Source organism: Ursus americanus, chromosome 1, assembly GCF_024610735.1.
Source record: "Ursus americanus isolate L20-20 chromosome 1, mUrsAme1.1.p, whole genome shotgun sequence".
NCBI classification, from domain to species: Eukaryota; Metazoa; Chordata; class Mammalia; order Carnivora; family Ursidae; genus Ursus; species Ursus americanus.
Genome location: NC_142127.1, coordinates 37332341 through 37354367, shown reverse-complemented (window position 1 = coordinate 37354367; position 22027 = coordinate 37332341). Strand labels below are relative to the sequence as shown.

The 22027-nt window shown below is 38.7% G+C and overlaps 1 protein-coding gene across 1 annotated transcript in view; it reads left to right on the top strand.

Moving 5' to 3' along the window:
- Positions 1 to 1401: 1401 nt before the first annotated feature.
- The window catches only part of ACVR1C (activin A receptor type 1C), an 83081-nt gene continuing 62455 nt past the window's right edge, over positions 1402 to 22027 (top strand). Inside the window, exon 1 of the mRNA XM_045781600.2 lies at positions 1402 to 1710. Within this exon, the coding sequence (XP_045637556.1) occupies positions 1638 to 1710 (73 nt within the window). The 5' untranslated portion in view covers positions 1402 to 1637. The remainder of the gene's footprint in view (positions 1711 to 22027) is intronic.

Here is a 22027-nt window from a genome sequence, read left to right as displayed (position 1 = left end):
GTCAGCCAAAATATAATGTGTCCTAGCATTTTCTTGTCTTTTTTTTTTTTTTAAGCATCTGTTTTGTGGGTGTCTGGAAGGGTTCAGTCTTGTCCCACATCTCCATTTTTTTTTTTTTTTTTTTTTGCTTGGATCCAGAATAAAATTAGAACAAAGTCTTTTTACACTTAGGAATGTTTTGATTCATCCAAGGTGGCGATGGTGGGGGTGAGAACCCCAGGACTGTCACCAAATCCAACAAACATCCCACCCCCACTACTGTGATCTTTTGATGGTGAAATCAATTAGATACATTATTTCACCATAGGACTTTCATAGACCTCAGAAAGAACACTCTATTTAGAGCTGAGGTGGGTGAGGAAGCAAGTAATACCTCTTACTCTCAAGCAATTAATTTATATGACAATCAATTTTCAAGAAGCCCCCCATCAGTGGCAATAATACCAATATTGGCTTTTGGGCTTTGTGTGTTGTTCAGGTTAAAATAATCCCATTCACTTTAACGTATAGGCTACATATATGAACTGAATTTGGGCTAATTTCTCTTAATTGGTAACATCGCCCATATATTTTCAATCACAGCCCACATGGGAAGCTCACTCATTTGATAAGGGGGCTCCAGGAATTAAATTCAAGCAAGTTTCCAATACATTACTTTAAATCACTCTTCGCCTTCCCTTAATCCATGAGTACGATTCCCCTCTTCCAGCCCATATTTCCATTGCTGAAATTGTTGCAAGGTATCTTCCATAGGACATAGGACGGGTCCTTTGCCTCCAAACCTGGCAGATGACCACATCGCCTGGCGCAGGTCGTCCAGCTTTGGTCGCCATTCCTGGGAGGGCCGGGAGGGTCACTGGAGGCATCAGGTAAGAAAGCTTATTATTAAGCTCCAACTATGGGTAGCCAAGACAGTCGGGGAATTGGTTATTTCCAGGGCTGAACAGAGAGGGCGCCCTTCCACAGACGCGTGCACAGCCAGGACATGGTGGTGGGACGAGCCCCGCAGGAATACCTGGGGGTGTCTCAAGGTTCAGTCTAGTTAGAAAACCTTTAGGCCACTGGACTACAAACGAATGTCAAGAGATCTGGACGAGTGAATCTTCTGTAGGAGACAGTACAGCGACCACCAGGAAGCAACTGCGGCAGGGTTTAAATTTTCCTAAAGCCTCAGTGGGGCTTTCCCTCGCGTCCCGACCCTTTTACCAGCTCTCGGGTCCTGGGGGTTCCGCGCCACGCAGCCCTCTCTCTTGCCCCCAGCTCCGGGCGCTCTCATCGCCTGGCCTTCGGGGCGCCTTCGCCCGCCTGGCCAGCAGCGCCAGGCCCCGGGCGGCTGCGAGAGGGCGCAGGGGGCGGAGGCGCGGCGGGGGCGGGCTCTGTCCCCCCCCCACCCCCCTTTCAGCCGGCTGCTGGGGCCGGTGGCAGGAACGCCGCGCACCGCCAGCCGCGGGGGGCGAGGGATGGGGGAGGCACAAGAAGGGGGTGCCCGCATGGATTAGAGCCAACCGCGCTCTTCAAAAGGGTGACGGGGCTGTGCTTCCCTCCCGCGTCCCGGGAACTTCAAAGCGGCCCGCGCTGCTCCGACCGCCTAGCTCCGCTCTGGGACCTCGCAGCCCCGGCGCGGCCGCCTGGTGGCCATGACCCGAGCGCTGTGCGCGGCGCTCCGCCAGGCTCTCCTGCTGCTCGCCACCGCCGCCGCGCTCTCGACAGGTACGACGGGCGCTCCTTCTCCAGCGCAGGCGAGGGTGGGAGTCGGAGGCGGTCTGCGGGTGGGCACGCGGGTGGGGTAGAAGGTGCTGCGAGCACGCTGACTTTCCACTGGGCGGAGTGGGAAGCGCCAGTTGGATTGAGGGGGCGCGGGCTAGGGTGCAGCGTGGGCACTTGACGTCTGGTAGCCATAGGATTAGACAGGTGTGTTGGGGACGAAGCCACCAGGAGGAGCGAAAAAGCGACAGGGACGTGGGGGGTATGGGTAGTGGGGGTGAGGTGGGTGACAAATTTGGGGGCAGTTTGCAGCGGAGGGAGTAGGAGAGTGTGTTTGTGGGTGTGCGCAGGGCTGGGGAGTTGAGTGGCACCACGAGTTCACGCTGCAGGGGCTTCGGGCACTCTCTGTAGTGGGCTCGGGAGAGCTGAGCAAAGATTGTGGCATGGTGGTGGCGGAAAGGTGGGGAATGGTGGTGGCGATTCGGTCTGAGTTTTAGGAGGCGAGGGATATCTCAGAAGCCGCTGGTGCCAAGCTATGTAGGCGAGAGAGGGAGCTTAAATCTGCGTGGTTTGCAACGCACATTGCTTTCGAGGTACGATCTTTTTACTAAGAGTTGCAGGGGAAAAGAATTCTGGCAAGCGCCCTAGCGTTTTTAACAGGTCTGTGCCTCGATAGGCTAAATAGAGCCCTCGGCCCAAGCTAGAAACCAAACATTTCTTATAATGTTTACTAGAAACTGGGGCAAATGCATCTTCGGTAAAATCATAGTGTGCTATGATGGAAAACCCTTTAGTTCTAAAACTGTTTTCGTTATAACATTATCTTAGGATATGGAGAGCAGCAGCAGATTCCTTGCTAACTCATTCTTTAAACATTTCAATCAGACGTTTAAGACATTTGCATACAAAAACCTGGTGTTTTTCCATAGAGCTGTACTTTGTCCGAAGCTGATTTTTATGCATTTTTGTTTTCCCAGATGACAATCTGTTTGACATTAATAGCTATACTCCAGGGTGGGTAGTTTTCCTTTTAGTGACATGTGCAGGGGAATGTTTTGAATAGTATGATTGCTGTCATGTGCAGATTTCGTGTTTCAGATGGCCTGAGAGAATCACTAAACACAATATTGAAATGAAAATTGATTATTGGAAGTGATTAATTTTTACAATCTGAGGATTAAAGCATTTTAGTTATCTTTGGAAAAGCACAGCCTTTGAGGAAAGCCATTACTCAGAGACTGTCCAGAGGATAGGGGATAAAGTGAAATATTTGCATTCAGAGTTAGTAAATTCATCAATGGGAAGAAAACTGACAATGGGAAAGCATAAGAAATGAGCGGGAAACTCCACTAACTCGGAATACTGAAAGTACTCTTGATGAATTTAATAGAATTTCCAAAAAGATGAAAAAAGAATTAAACAGCCTTCTAGATATCAGTTTTGATTAGGCACCTGTGAAATTGCCTCCATGGGCTGTCTGTACAACCCTTTTTATTTTAGGGAGCTAATAACTTTGCTGCAGACATTTAAAAAATACTCAATTATTTTTTATCTAGCTTGAAAGTTGTGTTTTGTTATATGTCAGAATCTTGCAAAAATTTCAGAGACCCTGGGCATAGCAGTATAGGAAAACATGCCAGGCTATGCTCTTTAAAAAGCATGGAAACTTTTGACATTGAAATGTACAAAAAAGAAAAGAAAAATAGATCATCCGTTCATATTTGATTTTTCCCTCAGAATATGAAGGCTAAGAAAAATGACTGATGTGGAAATAATGTGTCAATATAGTAGAGAAGTACTTATCAAAATTGAACTTTTACAATAAACTTTTCTGGGTCAAATGCAATCACTTTCAAATCTCTTTTAAGAACATTATCCCTCTTTGTGTCCCACAGAAACAATGTCTATTGCTGTCTACTTTCTTGAATCTTAACTTTTATACCCATCTTTGATTATTTGGTAGAGGGAATCAAGGTAGTTTATTTCTTTATTTCGTGTTTTAAATTGTTTTTCTCACCTGGTTACCTATATCATTTTTTATCTAGTCACTTTTATAAATTACATTGTTCATCATAATGGTCAATTTTGAAAATGTAGGAGAAGTCGCTGCCGCCACTATGACATAGCTGGGTGACAGAAAACACCGCCTTCCAATCTGACCCTGCTGAGCACCAGGCCTAGGACTTTCAATATCTGAAGACATCGATAAACCAATAATCCCTTTTTGCTTTGGCTGTTATTCCACAGCATCTCTGTCACCTAAGGCATGTCATGCATTAGCAGTAGAGTAGAAACCATTGCTCCTGGAGGAGAATCTCAGAGGGTAACCGCTGATGGAAAAAAAATGAGAAAATATTTATTGGGCCGGGCTGGCTAAAAAATTAGGCTGCTCGGAGTTACTCTATTTATCTAGTTTCTGGGTTCCTTGTTATTTGGGAAGAAAGACCTGACATGACCTCACATTTATCAGATATACTAAACAAAGAGTTGGCACAAAATATCCTGGAGTTCTGAAGTTTGAAGCTGTGATTGGGATATTAAATGGATTTACACACTGTGCATTCTCTATTAATTTTATGAAACTCCTTGGTCTTCTGGTTGGGAATGGATTATTAAGAGCCTGGAAATCTACCAAAAAAAAAAAAGGAGTCCCAGGGGGTGTCTGGGTGGCTCAGTCAGTTAAGTGTCTGCCTTTGGCTCAGGTGGGATCGAGGCACCCCCCCCACCGACATCGGGCTCGCTGCTGAGCGAGGAGCCTGCTTCTGCTTCTCCCTCTCCCTCTACAGCTCTCCCTGCTTGTGTGCTCTCTCAAATAAATAAATAAAATCTTTTTTTAAAAAAAAAAGAGTTTGGAAAACTAGCTGCTGTTGCTCTAAAAGTGGAAAGGTAACCATTTCATTTAATAACCAGGGTGGGGGTTTCAGATAGGGAGTTGTTTTCACTGCACATTTTAAGGTGTGTTGGAAGTGAAAGTGAAAGCCTTGGGCTGGTTGAGTGTACAAATGCAGTAGATGTTGCCACATTTGCCCTTCTTTAAGCAGGGTCATTTATTGGTTGGTTGACACACATGTGACAAGAGGCAAATGGTTCCAAGGAAGAGACTTCTCTGGCCCCGGAGACACTCAGCGCTGAAGTCCTTGGGGGGCATACTTCTTAATTAACTGTAGTGCCCCAACCTGTTATCTAGCCTCAAGTTTACAGAAGTATCAATCAACTAGAGTTCCTCTGATTTTCTATAATCCTACACAAATACATGTAAGGTGTGAGAGAGCAATAGTGGATGATTCCAAATTTTTGATTCGAGCCCTGGAGGAATAGTACCCTTATGTGCGGTCAGGCTGACGACCGCAGGAGGAGCGGGTCTGACCCTGGTTGGGGGGTTGGGTGGGGATGGTGGCCCAGAGCTGGAGCTCAGTTTCGGTGTGAGAGCTTCAAATGCCTAGTACACACCAAAGTGGAGATACCAAGTAATTGGTTGCTTGGGCCTGGGGTTCTGGGCACAAGTCTAGACTAACGCTAAAAAATTGAGAATCAAATTAATTGCTGTTTGATTCCGATTTAACTGGCTGTTTTGTACTTTTACCTGGCAACCCATATAAAAGAAATATTGTGATGAGCTAAACTGCTCATGTTGCCGGTCTGCCCGGTTCTTAGATTAGAAAGAGAAGCATAGACCTCATTTCTAGTCCTTGTCTCTTACCACTTGTATTCTAGCCCGGCTGCCGTCCCCGTATGCGTTTCTGAATCGTCACTTCCAGCACTTTTCAGCCATGCATTGCATGGCTCCAGTGTTTCCGGGTGAACAGAGAGAGACAGCCTTTCCTAATCTTACGTGGGTTCTTGACTTGAAAGGGTTGTGAAAAAGATTATAACTCTCTAGACTCCTTGGAAATGATTGGTAGGTGAAAGCAGTTGGTTTTGCCCAAATTTACTATTTTCTGAATGTGATTGTTATTTTCAAATGCATTTTTAGAGTATTTGCCTTTTGAATAAGCATCCCTATGTTTCTTTTTAGGGGAAATGCTTCCAGGCAGTAGCCAAGATGCAGTTCATTGTATTTTTCTTGGCAGTACTTGTATCTCTTACTGTAAATAAGAGAAGTTTGGGGGAGTAGAGAATGGACAGAGTCAGAGCTGGGGAGGCGGTGTCCCTCACAGGACCTGTTCATCTGAGACAGACTGAGGTTTTAGAGCAGGTTCCTAAGAGAGTGATTGCAAGTCCTTTGGGACACGGGCAGGGATACATTAATTTCAACTATGGACTCTTTAGTTCTTGCTCTTAGCTAAGTCTTGGCCAGCTACCAAATTATTAGTATTGGCTTCATTTTGAGATTTGTAGAGGACAGTGACCTATAAATGCGCAACTCTATGCAAAGATCATTAACAAGCTCAAACAGGTATGTTCACATGTATATAAAGAGTTTATTTTAACTAATAAAATGAGAGTTAATTTCTAAATATAAATGGAAAACAGAACTGAACAGCGAAAAAAAGGATAAATTCTAAGCACAAAGAATGTACTGTGTATTATTTCTTATCACTTACATCTGTGAAACCACCTCTGGATTTTTCATTGCTTTGACCTTCTCTACCTTTAAATTTCATGGCTGATTGTCAGAGCTCAAGTTTTATCCTTACATTGTTTAAGAAACTGGGATGATAAAGGGATATATTTATAAGTGAAGCAGAATTTCCACTTTTCCGGAGAAGCAGGAATACCTAAATACTGTCCTGTCTCAGCTGTGCCTCTCTTCAGTCCAAGAGGGATCCCTCGGTGATATCCAGAAAAGAGAGGCAAAATAAAGCAAAGTCACTGTTCTTTTGCTTACCTGGTACTTTGTCCCCAAATTGCACGACAGAACTCTAACCTACTCCTCTTTTCAAAACTTGTAACAATTAAACAGCCTAAGGATAAAGGGGAGGAGGCTGTGATACATCAGAATTCTGGATCCTGACACTGATTGAAAGGCTGCGTGATGCCTGCCAAGCGAAGCCAAGATGGTGGAGTGGGGGACCTCTTTCTCCATTACCTCACTTTGGTCCAGCCCTCGTGGTGGCTCTGACAAGTTTCAGGCAATAATGTCAGGGGCTACTGCTCAGGTACGAAAAGGTGGAGAGTCTTTGGAGAGAGGTGGCTGGTTCTCTTCTACGAGGAAGCAGGTCCTGCCCTTCCCACATTTGTTCCCTCTGTAGAAGACGGGACTGTGGTCATGAACCTGGTGCCTTTCACATTCTTTAAAAGCTACATCCCTAAGGCACATGGGCCTCTTGATTCCCTGGAATGGGGACAGTAAAACCACTACTCCTTACACTTAGAAATCAAGTAAAAAGTAAAAGGGAGGGAGGAGATGAGTAGGAGTGTGAAACAGGCATGAAGACTTTATTTCCATAGAAGCCAACACCCCTATTTCTGAGGGGATGCTCCCTTGCCTTGTCCTGTGGCTCTTGCATTCACTTGTTCTGATTGGCCAACGAGAATCATAAGGTTCTACTCTGTCCTCATTATTTACTTTTTGTCCTCCAGAATAATTTCCCTTTTCTGTTGTTCTCTTCTGTTTTGTAGAGTAGGTATGTGAATATACTGTTTCTTTGGAACTGTTTTAAATTAATCCCCTCAAGAATTCATGGGTGAATCATTCAGTATGACTCAAGAGCTTGGCTTATTATTTTTTAAAACAATTTAAATTTGCCAGTGACTTAAGGATCCCAAATTAGATCAATCTACTTTTTCATTAAACTTTTCACATCAAGAAAATGATTAGGATACTTTAGTTTTGGAAGTGAGACACATATATTTTCTTCTAATTTGTTTTATCATCCTTATCTCATTATAAGGTACAATGATTGAGAAAGACGCCATATCTCTGTATGTTGATTGAGTTCCTTTTAAATTTTTCGTTTAATGACATGATTGACTGAGATAAGTACTCCGTGGTCAAAAACAGGATTAGAAATAAATCTAACCCATTATGGTCCAGACAATGAGGATTTTAATGCAAAATGTTTAGTTTCATAAATGCATGCTTATCCAAGAGATGTTAACTCAGAGGGTGGTAATCCAGATTAACACAGCTTTAAGGAACCAGACTGTTTTAAAACAGAGCCAAAATATATTAAAGAGTATTAATGGATCACATCTCATAATTTCATCTGATGACATTTTTCTGGCCTGCTCCCCTAGAAGTGTGTTTATTTCTTCTCTCCATCCCCATTATTGCTCTTCAAGAGTAAAGATCTGCTCTATGAATATTTGCCAGCTCTAATAATCAGAGTGAGACTTTGTTCTCACTCAAATTCCACCCATAATCTGTAGTGTATATTTCCAGGAAATAGATAATACATTGTACATTTGAAACACTAAATAAAGAATAAGTATATGATTAGCAGAACATTTCTTACAGGATAATAAATGCGTAATTAAATGAATGCCTCTTTCTTTTTTTAATTGTTTTCCTACAGCTATTCTCTAGCTGTATATTACCTATATTAAAAGGTATTACTTTTTGCACAGAGGAGAAAGTTGACTTCATTAAGACAAATGGACTTCTTTAAAAGAATGAGATTTATTGTGCCAAATAAAGATGAAGATGCTCTTTTAGAATTGCTTTTACTGTACTCTGGTTTAGATATTGCCATTATCATAAAGTTTTTCCTAATATTTCTTTATTATGTTTTTAATATCTATAGGATTTATAGTGCTGTCTCCTCTTATATCCCTGACATTGGAAATTTGAATTTTCTTTCTTTTTACCTTGATCGGTGTAGTTGGAAGTTTATCAGTTTTATTGAATTCTTTCAAATAAATAGCTTTTGGTTTTATTGATTTTCAGAGTTTTTTTTCTTTAGTTGTTTTCTACTCTTATCTTCATATTTCCCTCCTCTACTTACTTTGAGTTTAATTTATTCTTTTTTATTCTAGCTTCTTAAGTTGGTACTTTAGATCAACAGTGGGTAAACATTTTCTTAAAGAATCATATAATACATATTTTAGGCTTGTGGGCCAAACAGTCTCTTGCAATTACTTGTTTCAGCCATTTTCATATAAAAGCAACCATAGACAATGCATAAACAAATAGGTGTTGCTTTATTTACAAATGGGCCAGCTAATGGGCCATAGTTTGATGACCTTTTCTTAAATCATTCATTTAAGACCTTTCTTCTTTTCTAATACAGGCATTTAAAACTTCAAGTTTTCTTCTTGGCAGCTCCTTCAGGTCATCCATAAATTGTGCTATGTTGTATTTTAATTTTCAGTGAGTTCAGAATATTTTCTAGTTTTCTTATGATTTTCTGGGACTTGTGGGTTATTTAGATGTCTGTTTAATTTCCAAATATTTGGGGAATTTTCAGGTTGTTTTTTATTGACTTCTAATTTAAATCTACTGGGAGTGAAAGAACATAATCTGTATGATTTTAATTTTTCTGAATTTATCTTTTTGTTTTAGAGCCTAGCATGTGACTGACCTGGTAAATGTACTACATGTTCTTGAAAATAACATATATTCTGCTATTGTTGAGTGGAGTGTTCTATAGATGTTATTTAGGTCAAGTTGTTTCACAGTGTTATTCAAGGCTTCTATATCATTACTGATTTTCGGTCTCCTTGTTTTATCAAATACCAAGAGAGGATTGTTGATATCTCCCATATACATGTGAATTTGTCTGCTCCTCTTTTTAGTTTGTCTGACTTTTGCTTCATGCATTTGAAAATTTTGTCAGTGGGTACATATACATTAAGATTGTTATGTCCTCTTAATGAATGTTTATCATTAGGAAATCTTCCACTTTACCCCTAGTGTTATTTATTCTTTAGACACATCTCTCTTTATCACTGGTAATCTTTGCTTTATTTAAAGTTTACTCTGTTAACATTAATATAGCCATCCCAGCTTTCTTATGCTTAATACTTGTACATCTCTTTTTTTTTTAATGATTTTTTATTATATTATGTTAGTCACCATACAGTATATCCCCGGTTTCCGATGTAAGGCTCGATGATTCATTAGTTGCGTATAACACCCAGTGCACCATGCAATACGTGCCCTCCTTACTACCCATCACCGGTCTATCCCATTCCCCCACCCCCCTCCCCTCTGAGGCCCTCAGTTTGTTTCTCATAGTCCATAGTCTCCCATGCTTCATTCCCCCTTCTGATTACCCCCCCTTTCTTTATCCCTTTCTTCCCCTACCGATCATCCTAGTTCTTATGTTCCATAGATGAGAGAAATCATATGATAGTTGTCTTTCTCTGCTTGACTTATTTCACTTAGCATTATCTCCTCCAGTGCCGTCCATGTTGTAGAATATATTTGCAAATGACACTACAGATAAAGGACTGGTATCCAAGATCTACAAAGAACTTCTCAAACTCAATACACGAGAAACTAATAAACAAATCAAAAAATGGGCAGAAGATATGAACATCTCTTTTAATATAGCTACTCCTGCTTTCTTTTGCTGAGTGCCTGCATATCATAGATTTCCCATCCTCTTATTCTAAACTTTTATTGCATATATATATATATACACACACACACACACACACACACACACATGTATATATACTTACGTGTATACACACACACACACACAAATATATATATTTAAATTGGGCTTCTTGAAGAGAGCATATGGTTAGGTTCTGCTTTTTTATTTAGGCTTACACACTTGTCTTTTAACTGGAAAATTTAGACCATGTACATTCAATGTATTTATCAATATGGTTTTGTTTAAATCTGTCATCTTGTTGTTTTTATGTCTCTCCCTTATTTCTTTCTATTTTTGTCCTTCTTTGTTTTAATTGACAAAAGTTGCTATTCTGTATTATTTCCACTATCGCTTTATAAGCTACATCTCTTTGTATTATTTTAGTTATTGTTCCAAGCTTTATAATATCCATCTTTATCACAGTTTAATATAAACACCTTATTATCATATTCTTCCATTTTCCTCTTCTTGCCCTTTGTGTTATTAATTTCACGTGTTTTACTTCTAAATATTTTATAGACCTTGAAAAAAAATAGTTCTTATTTTGGCTTAAGTACTTAATTACCTTTAAATGAATTTAAAAAATGAATGTAGGAATTTGCATTTACCCACATATTTATGATTTCTGTTCATCACTCTTCATTATTCTGTATAGATGTGAATTTACATCTGGTGTCTTTTTCCTTTAGCCCGAAGAACATTCCTTGTAGTTCAGTTCTTGTGACAATAAATTCTAATGCATTTTTATTTTCTGGAAAAGATTTATTTCAAAAGTGTTTTTCCTCAACATTTTATTAAACTTTTCATCAATTGACTACCTCACACCGGTCAGAATGGCTAAAATTAACTCAGGAAACAATAGACATTGGCAAGGATGTGGAGAAAGGGGAACCCTCTTACACTGTTGTTGAGAATGAAAACTGGTGCAGCCACTCTGGAAAACAGTATGGAGTTTCCTCAAAAGAATAAAGTAGAACTACCCTATGACCAGCAATTGCACTACTAGGTATTTATCCAAAGGATATGTAGTGATTCAGAAGGGAACCTGCACCCGAGTGTTTATAGCAGCAATGTCCACAATAGCCAAACAATGGAAAGAGCCCAGATGTTCATCAACAGATGAATGGATAAAGAAGGTGGTATATGTGTGTGTGTGTAGGAATATTACTCAGCCATCAAAAATAATGAAATCTTGCCATTTGCAATGACGTGGATGGAACTAGAGGGTATTATGCTAAGCAAATTATGTCAGTCAGAGAAAGACAAATACCATATGATCTCACTCATATGTGGAATATAAGAGACAAAACAGGTGAACATAGGGGAAGGGAAGGAAAAATAAAATAAGATGAAAACAGAGAGGGAGGCAAACTATAAGAGACTTAACAATGGGGAACAAGCAGGGTTGTTGGAGGGGAGGTGGTTGGGGGGATTGGGTAATTGGGTGATGGGCTAAGGAGGGTACTTGATGTAGTGAGAACTAGGTGTTATATGCAACTGATGAATCACTAAATTCTATCTCTGAAACTAATAATAATAATAAAAAAGAAAAATTTTTTAATCAACTGGAATTGAAAGAAATTTAGTTACCATCCATCCATATATCCACCAACTAGATCATACCCTTGTGCTCGCTTTATCACATATATATCCATTTATCTATTCCTCTATTCATCAAAAATATATTATTTTTTATGTGTTTCTAAATAAGCTACAAATATTAGTACACTACCCTCTAAATACTTCTGTATGCATATTACACAAGTGCAACATTTGCTAACATTTTTCTCTTTTCGTGAAATATTTAAATATAATAACATTCACAAATCTTACATGTGAATTCATGGTGTTTTGAGAAATTCATTCCCTTAATCTTTTCAAGATGTTAATAATAAACATCACCACAATAAGTTTCCTCATGTTCTACCCAGTCATTCCTTAGTGCGTATTTTATCCACCATAGATTAATTTTGACTGTTGAGTGTATTGCTTTGTAAATGCCAATTAGGTAAAATTTGTTGATCGTATTGTTCACATCATCTATATTTTTACCGGGAGGGGTGTTAAAAATCTCCAACTATACTTGTGGATTTATCTTTCTCTCCCTTTAGTTCTGTCAGTTTTTATTTCATATATTTTGAAACTCTTTTATTAGATTTACACACATTTACAGTTGTCATGTCTTCCTGATGCAATGACCAATTATTATGAAATATCCCACTTCATCTCAGTAATAGTTTTGTTTTCATGTCTATTCTGTGCAATATTATATATAACTACACCAACTTTTTTATGCTTCATATTTGCATGTTTGTTTTCCCCATACTTTTACTTACACCCTATCTGTCTTTATCTTGGATGTGCAACTTTTGTACATAGCATATAGTTGGTTCTTGATTTTTGTCCTTAAACTATATAATAAACATCTGCCTTTAATTCAGGTGGGTAGGCCATTAACATTTAGTGTAATTATTGGTATGGATTCAAGCCTACCATGTTGCTGTTTGTCTCTCTTTTTATTGTTTCTGTTTCCTCTTTTTTTTTTTTTTGCCTTTTTTTTGGGGGGCTAGTCACTTTTTTTGAGTATTCTGTTTCATTTCCTTTTTGATTTCTTAACACTCTCTTTTAAAAATTATTTTTTTAGTAGTAGTTCTAGGTTTACATGTATTTTTTCTTAATTTAATGTTCATTATGAGTCAATATTGTACTGTTTCATACATCACTTTACACGTAACATTTCATTTTGCTGACTTCATGTCCCTTTTTATCCCATGACACCTCCTTTACATCTTCAGTGTAAAGACCTTATAATTGTATGATTACATTTATCAGTTGTGTAATTATATTGATATAAACCAAACATAATGAGACACACAAATAATCAAAGAAATAACTTGACTTGCAAGAGACAGGGCACTCATGATTTAGGTATGATGCAGATGTTAGAGCTATCATATAGGGATTTAAAATAATCGTGATTAAAAACTGTAGAAGAAAAGGTGGAAAATACACATGAAAATATGTGGCATTTTAACAGAAAGAGAATGCAAGAAAATGTCAAATGGAAACGCTAGTTATGAAAGCATGAGATAAAGAATATTCTTGATATGCTCGTCAGTAGATTCAGCACAGCCAAAGAAAGAATCATAAACTTGAAGATAGACCAATAGAAATTACCTTATAATTGTGTAATTACAGTATTACAGAGTCATTACACTAAAATGGGAAGTGTCAGGAGATAAAAAGGAAAGAGTGAAAACGCCCAAAACAGAGCATCCAAGAAGTGTGAGACAATATGAAGTGGTATAACATATGTGTAAATGGAATCCTAGATGGAAAAGGGACAAAATGGGATAGAAGAAATAGTTGAAGTGATGTATTGGTTAATAATTTTCCAAATACAATGAAAGACATCAAATCATAGAGGCTCATAGAAGCCCAAGCAGGTTAAATATCTCTTTTCCTAAACCCCACACTGTTAGACACATCATATATGAATTGATAAAATTCAGATAAAAGTGTAAATCTTGAAAGCAGTCCAAATAAAATAGACCTATTATGAGGAATAAAGTTAAGAATTACAGCAGGCTTCTCATCAGAAACTGCAAACAAGAGAACAATAAAGTGACAATTTAAAGTGCACAAGTATAAAGCAACCAAGTGTTCCATACCGCATGAAGTTACGTTTTTTTTTTTAAGATTTTTATTTATTTATTTATTAGAGAGAGAGTGTACAAATGGGGGGAGCAGAGTGAGAGGGAGAAGCAGACTCCCTACTCAGCCAAGGAGTCTGACACAGGGCTCAATCCCAGGACCCTGAGATCATGTCCTGCACTGAAGTCAGATGCTTAACTGATTGAGCCACCCAGGCACCCCTGAAGTTATCTTTTAAAATAAAGGTGAAATGAAGACATTTTCAATAAATAAAAATTGAGAATTACATTACTCCTAGACCTGTACAACAAGAAATGTTAAAGGAACATTTTCAGACAGAAAGTGTACAGTATCACAGACTTAAATGCATACAGAGAAATAAATATTTCTGAAAATAGGTAAAATGAACATAAATATAAAATATATTTTCCTTAACTTTAATCACTCTAAAATAGCATTGACTTTCTAAAGCAAAAATAATAGCAATGCTTTTTGAGTGTATAGCATAGATATAGATAAAATGTATGATAGCCTTAGCACAAAGGATGGGAAGGAGGAATTGAGAATATGCAATTGTTAATTTTTTTACATTACATTTGAAGGATTATAGTATTATTTGAAGTTATTCTATGATTAAAGATGTGTATTGTACATCCAAGAGCAACCCCTAAAATATTAAATTATAAATGCATAAATAAGAATATAATAAAGTACATAAAATGGAAGAAAAAATTTTAATCCAAAAACATGATAAAATGGCAAAGGTGCACCAAAGGTGGAACAAATAGAAAGGAACCTGTAAAATGGTAGATTTCAATTCAACCATATCAGTACTTACATTAAATGTAAGTCATTTGAATACACCAATTAAAAAACTGAGATTATAACTCTAACTATATGCTGGCTATAAGAAACTCACTTTCAATATAAAAGATGCACTTTAACTATAAAGACACAAATAGTTAAAAGTAAAGTTATAAGAAAAAGTTATACCATGGAAACACTGATCATAAGAAAGCTGGAGTGATAGATTAATAACAGACGAAGTAGACTTTAGAAAATAGAATGTTGCAGGGGATATTCTATAGTGATTAAGGGATTACTTCATCAGAAAGATATGATAATCTTAAATGCGTATGTACTTAATCATAGAGCTTCAAATGCATGAAACAGCAATTGATAGAACTGGAAGGGGAAACAGACAAGTATATAATTATATTTTGAGTCTTCAACACTTCTCTCTCATAACTGGTAGAATAAGTGGGCCAAAAATTAGTAAGAATATATAAGATTTGAGAAACGCTTTAAACCAGCTTGACTTAATTGACATTTATGTAACATCCCAACTAACTACAACAGAATATACATTCCGTAGAATGTTAATCAAGATAAACTATAATGTAGGCCATAGAAGAAACCTAATACGTTTTAAAAAATTTAGAGTACGCTGAGTATTTTCTCTGAACATAGTGGAAAGAAACTAGAAATCAACAGCAGCTTATCTGGAAAATTACCAAATATTTCAAAATTAAGCAACAAATGTCTAAATACTCATGGATGTAAGTAGAAGCAAAAAAAAATATATATATATATATGTATACATGTATATGTATATATGTGTGTATATACTATATATAATATGTATATATATAGTACATACATATATACATATAGTATATACATATTATTTTTAATTGAAAGAAAATGAAACTATAACACAACAAAAATGGATTTAAGTAGAAGCAAAATATATATATATAATATATATATATATATACTGTGTATAGTAAAATACTATATATAGTATATATATTATTTTTAATTAAAAGAAAATGAAACTATAACACAACAAAAATTGTGGAATACATCTAAAGCAGTGATTAGAATGAAATTTATAGGAATAGCAAATGAACTCAAAGCAAATAGAAGGAATAAAATAATAAAGGTAAGAGAAATCAATGAAGTTGAAAATAGGAAAACATTAAAGAATACCAAGAATACCAAAATATTTTTTTGGGAGGGAGTTAAGATGACGGAGGAGTAGGGGACCCCTTTTTCAGCTGGTCCCCTGAGTCGAGTTGGGTAGGTACCAGACCAGCCTGAACACCCACGAAATCAGCCTGAGACGCAGGAAGATACATCTGGATCTCTACAAATGACCATCTCCAGTGCTGAGTATTGAGGTACAAAGCGGGGAGCCGTGAAACCTCGCACAGATATCGGAAGATAAACAGAAGGGGGAGGGAGCCGCCGTGTTCGGGCGCCGGGAAGCAGTAGCCACCTGAGCGGGGGAGCGGGTGGGCTCGCAGACGGCACCCGCAAGAGAGCAGACTGAGACCGTGAGCCGGGGAGTGCACGCCACCAGACTGAAACAGAGCTCCGGTGCGCTCACTGGAACCAGACTGAGACTGGGAGCTCCGGAGTGCACGGGGGGCGGCTGGCGGTGTTACAAACGCAAAGGACAGAGATGCGCTGGCCCTGGAAGTGAGGGCTGGGAGGCCGGGGGTGGGGTGCACATCCTGGGACGCTGCAGAGTTGAGCAGCACCAACAGAAACAGAGTTAAAGTGGCCAGAACATCAGTGAAGAGCGGTCCGCGATCCCTCTGTTCTGAGACAGAGGCTGAGATTCGGCCACTGCTGCTCTGACTCTCAGAAGAGGCACAACAAACCGCCAGAGAACAAAAGCCTGGAAATACGGGCTCACAGGGTGTGAATCCCCATCCCCCCTTGCAGGGGACGCGGAGACTTTACCCAAACAGGGTTGCTTGAGTATCAGCGCGGCAGGACCCTCCCCCAGAAGGCAGGCTGAAAAATCAAGAAGCCCACATCCCTAAGATCCCTATAAAACAAGGGCGCACGGCCTGGGTCCCGGTCAATAATCTGGGCTCTGGACAAACCCGCAACTTCTCCTCATCAGAATGACGAGAAGGAGAAATCCCCCCTGGCGAAGAAAAGGCAATGAGTCTGTGGCCTTTGCCACAGAACTAATGGATATGGATATAACCAACTTATCAGAAATGGAATTCAGAGTAACAATGGTAAAGATGATATGCAGACTTGAAAAAAGTATTAACGAAAATATTAATGAGAATATAGAATCTCTAAGGGCGGAAATGAGAGCGAATCTGGCAGAAATTAAAAATTCTATGAGCCAAATGCAGTCAAAACTAGAGGCTCTGACGGACAGGGTGAATGAGGCAGAAGAACGTGTCAGCAAATTGGAGGATGGGTTAGTAGAAGAGAAAGCTAAAATAGAATCTGGACTCAAAAAAATCCATGCTCAAGAATGTAAGTTACAGGAGATTACTGACTCAATGAAACCTTCCAATGTCAGAATCATCAGCATCCCCGAGGGGATGGAGAAAAACAGAGGTCTAGAAGAGATATTTGAACAAATTGTAGCTGAAAACTTCCCTAATCTAGCAAGGGAAACAAACATTTGTGTCCAAGAGGCAGAGAGGACCCCTCCCAAGCTCAACCATGACAAACCTACGCCACGTCATGTCGTAGTGCATTTCGCAAATATTAGATCCAAGGATACAGTATTGAAAGCTGCTAGGGCAAAGAAATTTCTCACGTACCAAGGCAAAGGTATGAGAATTACGTCAGACCTGTCTACACAGACCTGGAATTAGAGAAAGGGTTGGGGAGGCATTTTTAAAGCTCTTTCAGAGAAAAACATGCAGCCAAGGATCATTTATCCGGCAAGGCTGTCATTCAGAATTGATGGAGAAATAAAGACCTTCCAGAATCACCAGTCATTGACCAATTTCGTAACCACGAAACCAGCCCTACAGGAGATATTAAGGGGGGGTTCTATAAAGGTAAAAAGGCCCCAAGAGTGTAACAGAACAGAAAGTCACAATCTACAGAAACAAAGACTTTACTGGCAACATGACATCATTAAAATCATATCTCTCAATAATCAGTGTCAATGTAAATGGCCTAAATGCTCCCATAAATGCCACAGGGTTGCAGATTGGATAAAAAGACACGACCGATCCATTTGCTGTCTACAAGAGTAGACTCATTTGAACCTAAAGATACATTCAGACTGAAAGTAAATGGATGGAATACCATCTTTCACGCCAATGGACCTCAAAAGAAAGCTGGGGTAGCAATTCTCATATCAAACAGATTGGATTTTAAACTAAAGACTATAGTTAGAGACACAGAAGGACACTATATTATTCTTAAAGGATGTATCCAACAAATGCATATGACAATTATAAATATATATGCCCCCAACAGGGCAGCAGCAAGATACACAAGGCAACTCTTAACCAGAATAAAAAGACATATAGATAAAAATACGTTAATAGTACGGGACCTCAACACTCCACTATCAGAAATAGACAGAGCACCCATGCAGAAAATAAACAAAGAAACAAGGGCTTTGAATGCCATACTCGACGAGTTGGACCTCATAGATATATATAGAACACTACACCCCAGAACCAAAGAATACTCATTCTATTCTAATGCCCATGGAACAGTCTCAAGAATAGACCATGTTCTGGGTCACAAAACAGGTCTCAACTGATACCAAAAGACTGAAATTATTCCCTGCATATTCTCAGACCACAACGCTTTGAAATTGGAACTCAACCACAAGGAAAAATTTGGAAGAAACGCAAACACTTGGAGACTAAGAACCATCCTGCTCAAGAATGATTCGATAAACCAGGAAATCAAAAATCAATTTAAACAATTTATGGAGACCAACGAGAATGAAAACACAATGGTCCAAACCCTATGGGATACTGCAAAAGCAGTCCTAAGAGGGAAATACATAGCCATCCAAGCCTCACTCAAAATCTAAAATGCAGTTTTTATATTCTCACCTCAAGGAGCTGGAACAGCAACAGAGGGACAGGCCTAATCCATGCACGAGGAAGCAGTTGACCAAGATTAGAGCAGAAATCAATGAATTAGAAACCAGGAGTAGAGTACAGCAGATCAACAGAACTAGAAGCTGATTCTTTGAGAGAATTAATAAAATTGACAGACCACTGGCAAGACTTATCCAAAGGAATAGAGAAAGGACCGAAATTAATAAAATTATGAATGAAAAAGGAGAGGTCACAACCAACACCAATGAAATTGGAAGGATTATTAGAAACTTTTATCAACAGCTTTATGCCAATAAATTAAGCAATCTGGAAGAGATGGAGGACTTCCTGGAAACCTATAAACTACCAAGACTGAAACAGGAATTAAGCAATCTGGAAGAGATGGAGGACTTCCTGGAAACCTATAAACTACCAAGATTGAAACCAGAAGAAATTGATTTTTTAAACAGTCCAATTAATTATGAAGAGATTGAAGCAGTGATTAAAAACCTCCCAAAAAAACAAAACTCCAGGCCCGGATGGTTTTCCTGGGGAATTCTACCAAACATTCAAAGAAGAAATAATACCTATTCTCCTAAAGCTATTTCAAAAAATAGAAACAGAAGGAAAGTTACCAAACACCTTCTATGAGGCCAATATTACCTTGATCCCCAAACCAGGCAAAGACTCCATCAAAAAGGAGAATTACAGACCGATTTCCCTATGAATATGGACGCCAAAATCCTCAACAAGATCCTGGCTAATAGAATCCAACAGTACATTGAAAGGATTATCCATCATGACCAAGTGGGATTCATGCCTGGGATACAAGGGTGGTTCAACTTTCGCAAATCAATCAGTGTCTTAGAGATTATCCAGAAGGAAAAATTCAAAAATCATATGACTCTCTCAATAGATGCAGAGAAAGCATTTGACAAAATACAGCATCCTTTCCTAATTAAAACCCTTCAGAGTGTAGGGATAGAGGGTACAATCTCATAAAAACCATCTATGAAAAGCCTACAGCAAATATCATTCTCAATGGGGAAAAGCTGGAAGCCTTTCCCTTAAGATCAGGAACACGACAAGGATGCCCACTCTCACCACTATTATTCAACATAGTACTAGAAGTCCTTGCAACAGCAATCAGACAACAAAAAGGGATAAAAGGTATCCAAATCGGCAAAGAAGAAGTCAAACTGTCTCTTTCGCAGATGACATAATACTCTATATGGAAAACCCAAAAGAATCCACTCCCAAACTATTAGAAGTTATAGAGCAATTCAGTAATGTGGCAGGATACAAAAATCAATGCTCAGAAATTAGTTCCATTTCTATACATGAATAATGAGACTATAGAAAGAGAAATTAGGGAATCCATCCCATTTACAATAGCACCAAAAACCATACGTTACCTTGCAATTAACTTAACCAGAGACGTAAAGGATCTATATTCTAGAAATATAAATCACTCTTGAAAGACATTGAGGAAGACACAAAAAGATGGAAAAATATTCCATACTCATGGATTGGAAGAATTAACATAGTTAAAATGTCCATGCTACCCAGAGAAATCTACACTTTCAATGCTATCCCGATCAAAATACCAATGACATTTTTCAAAGAACTGGAACAAATAGTCCTTAAATTTGTATGGAACCAGAAAAGGCCCCGAATCACCAAGGAACTGTTGAAAAGGAAAAACAAAGCTGGGGGCATCACAATGCCGGATTTCAAGCTATACTACAAAGCTGTGATCACAAAGACAGCATGGTACTGACACAAAAACAGACACATAGACCAGTGGAACAGAATAGAGAACCCAGAAATGGACCCTCAGGTCTTTGGGCAACTAATCTTTGATAAAGCAGGAAAAACATCCGGTGGAAAAAAGAGTCTCTTCAATAAATGGTGCTAGGAAAATTGGTTAGGTACATGCAAAAGAATGAAACTTGACCACTCTCTCACACCATACACAAAAATAAACTCCAAATGGATGAAAGACCTCGATGTGAGACAGGAATCCATCAAAATCCTAGAGGAGAACATAGGCAGCAACCTCTACGACATCGGCCAAAGCAACCTTTTTCATGACACATCTCCAAAGGCAAGAGAAACAAAAGATAAAATGAACTTGTGGGACTTCATCAAGATAAAAAGCTTCTGCACAGCCAAGGAAACAGTCAAAAAAACTAAGAGGCAGCCCACGGAATGGGAGAATATTTTTGGAAATGATACTACAGATAAAAGACTGGTATCCAAGATCTACAAAGAACTTCTCAAACTCAATACGCAATAAACAAATAAACAAATCATAAAATGGGCAGAAGATATGAACGGACACTTTTCCAATGATGACATACAAATGGCTAACAGACACATGAAAAAAATGTTCAAAATCATTAGCCATCAGGGAAATTCAAATCAAAACCACACTAAGATACCACCTTACGCCACTTAGAATTTCAAAAATTTACGAGGCAAGAAACAACAATTGCTGGAGAGGATGTGGAGAAAGGGGATCCCTCCTACATTGTTGGTGGGAATGCAAGTTAGTATAGCCACTCTGGAAAACAGTGTGGAAGTCCCTTAAAAAGTTAAAAATTGAGCTACCCTATGACCCAGCCATTGCACTACTGAGTATTTACTCCAAAGGCACAGGTGTAGTGAAGAGAAGGGCCATATGCACCCCAATGTTCATAGCAGCATTGTCCACAATAGCTAAATCGTGGAAGGAACCAAGATGCCCTTCAACAGATGACTGGATTAAGAAGTTGTGGTCCATATACAATGGGATATTACTCAGCTATCAGAAAGAACGATTTCTCAACATTTGCTGCAACATGGACGGCACTGGAGGAGATAATGCTAAGTGAAATAAGTCAAGCAGAGAAAGACAATTAGCATATGATTTTTCTCATCTATGGTATATAAGAACTAGGAAGATCGGTAGGGGAAGAAAGGGATAAAGAAAGGGGGGATAATCAGAAGGGGGAATGAAGCATGAGAGACTTTGGACTATGAGAAACAAACTGAGGGCTTCAGAGGGGAGGGGGGTAGGGGAATGGGATAGAGTGGTGATGGGTAGTAAGGAGGGCACGTACTGCATGGTGCACTGGGTATTATACACAATTAATGAATCATCAAACTTTACATCAGAAACCAGGGGTATACTGTATGGTGACTAACATAATATAATAAAAAAACATTAAAATAAAAAAAAATTTAAGATCAATAAAATTGATTCACCTCTAGCTAGATTTACCAAGGAAAAGAGGAACAACTCAAATTACCAATGTCAAAAGTGAAAGAGGGGATGTCATTACACATCCTACATACATAAAAATTAAA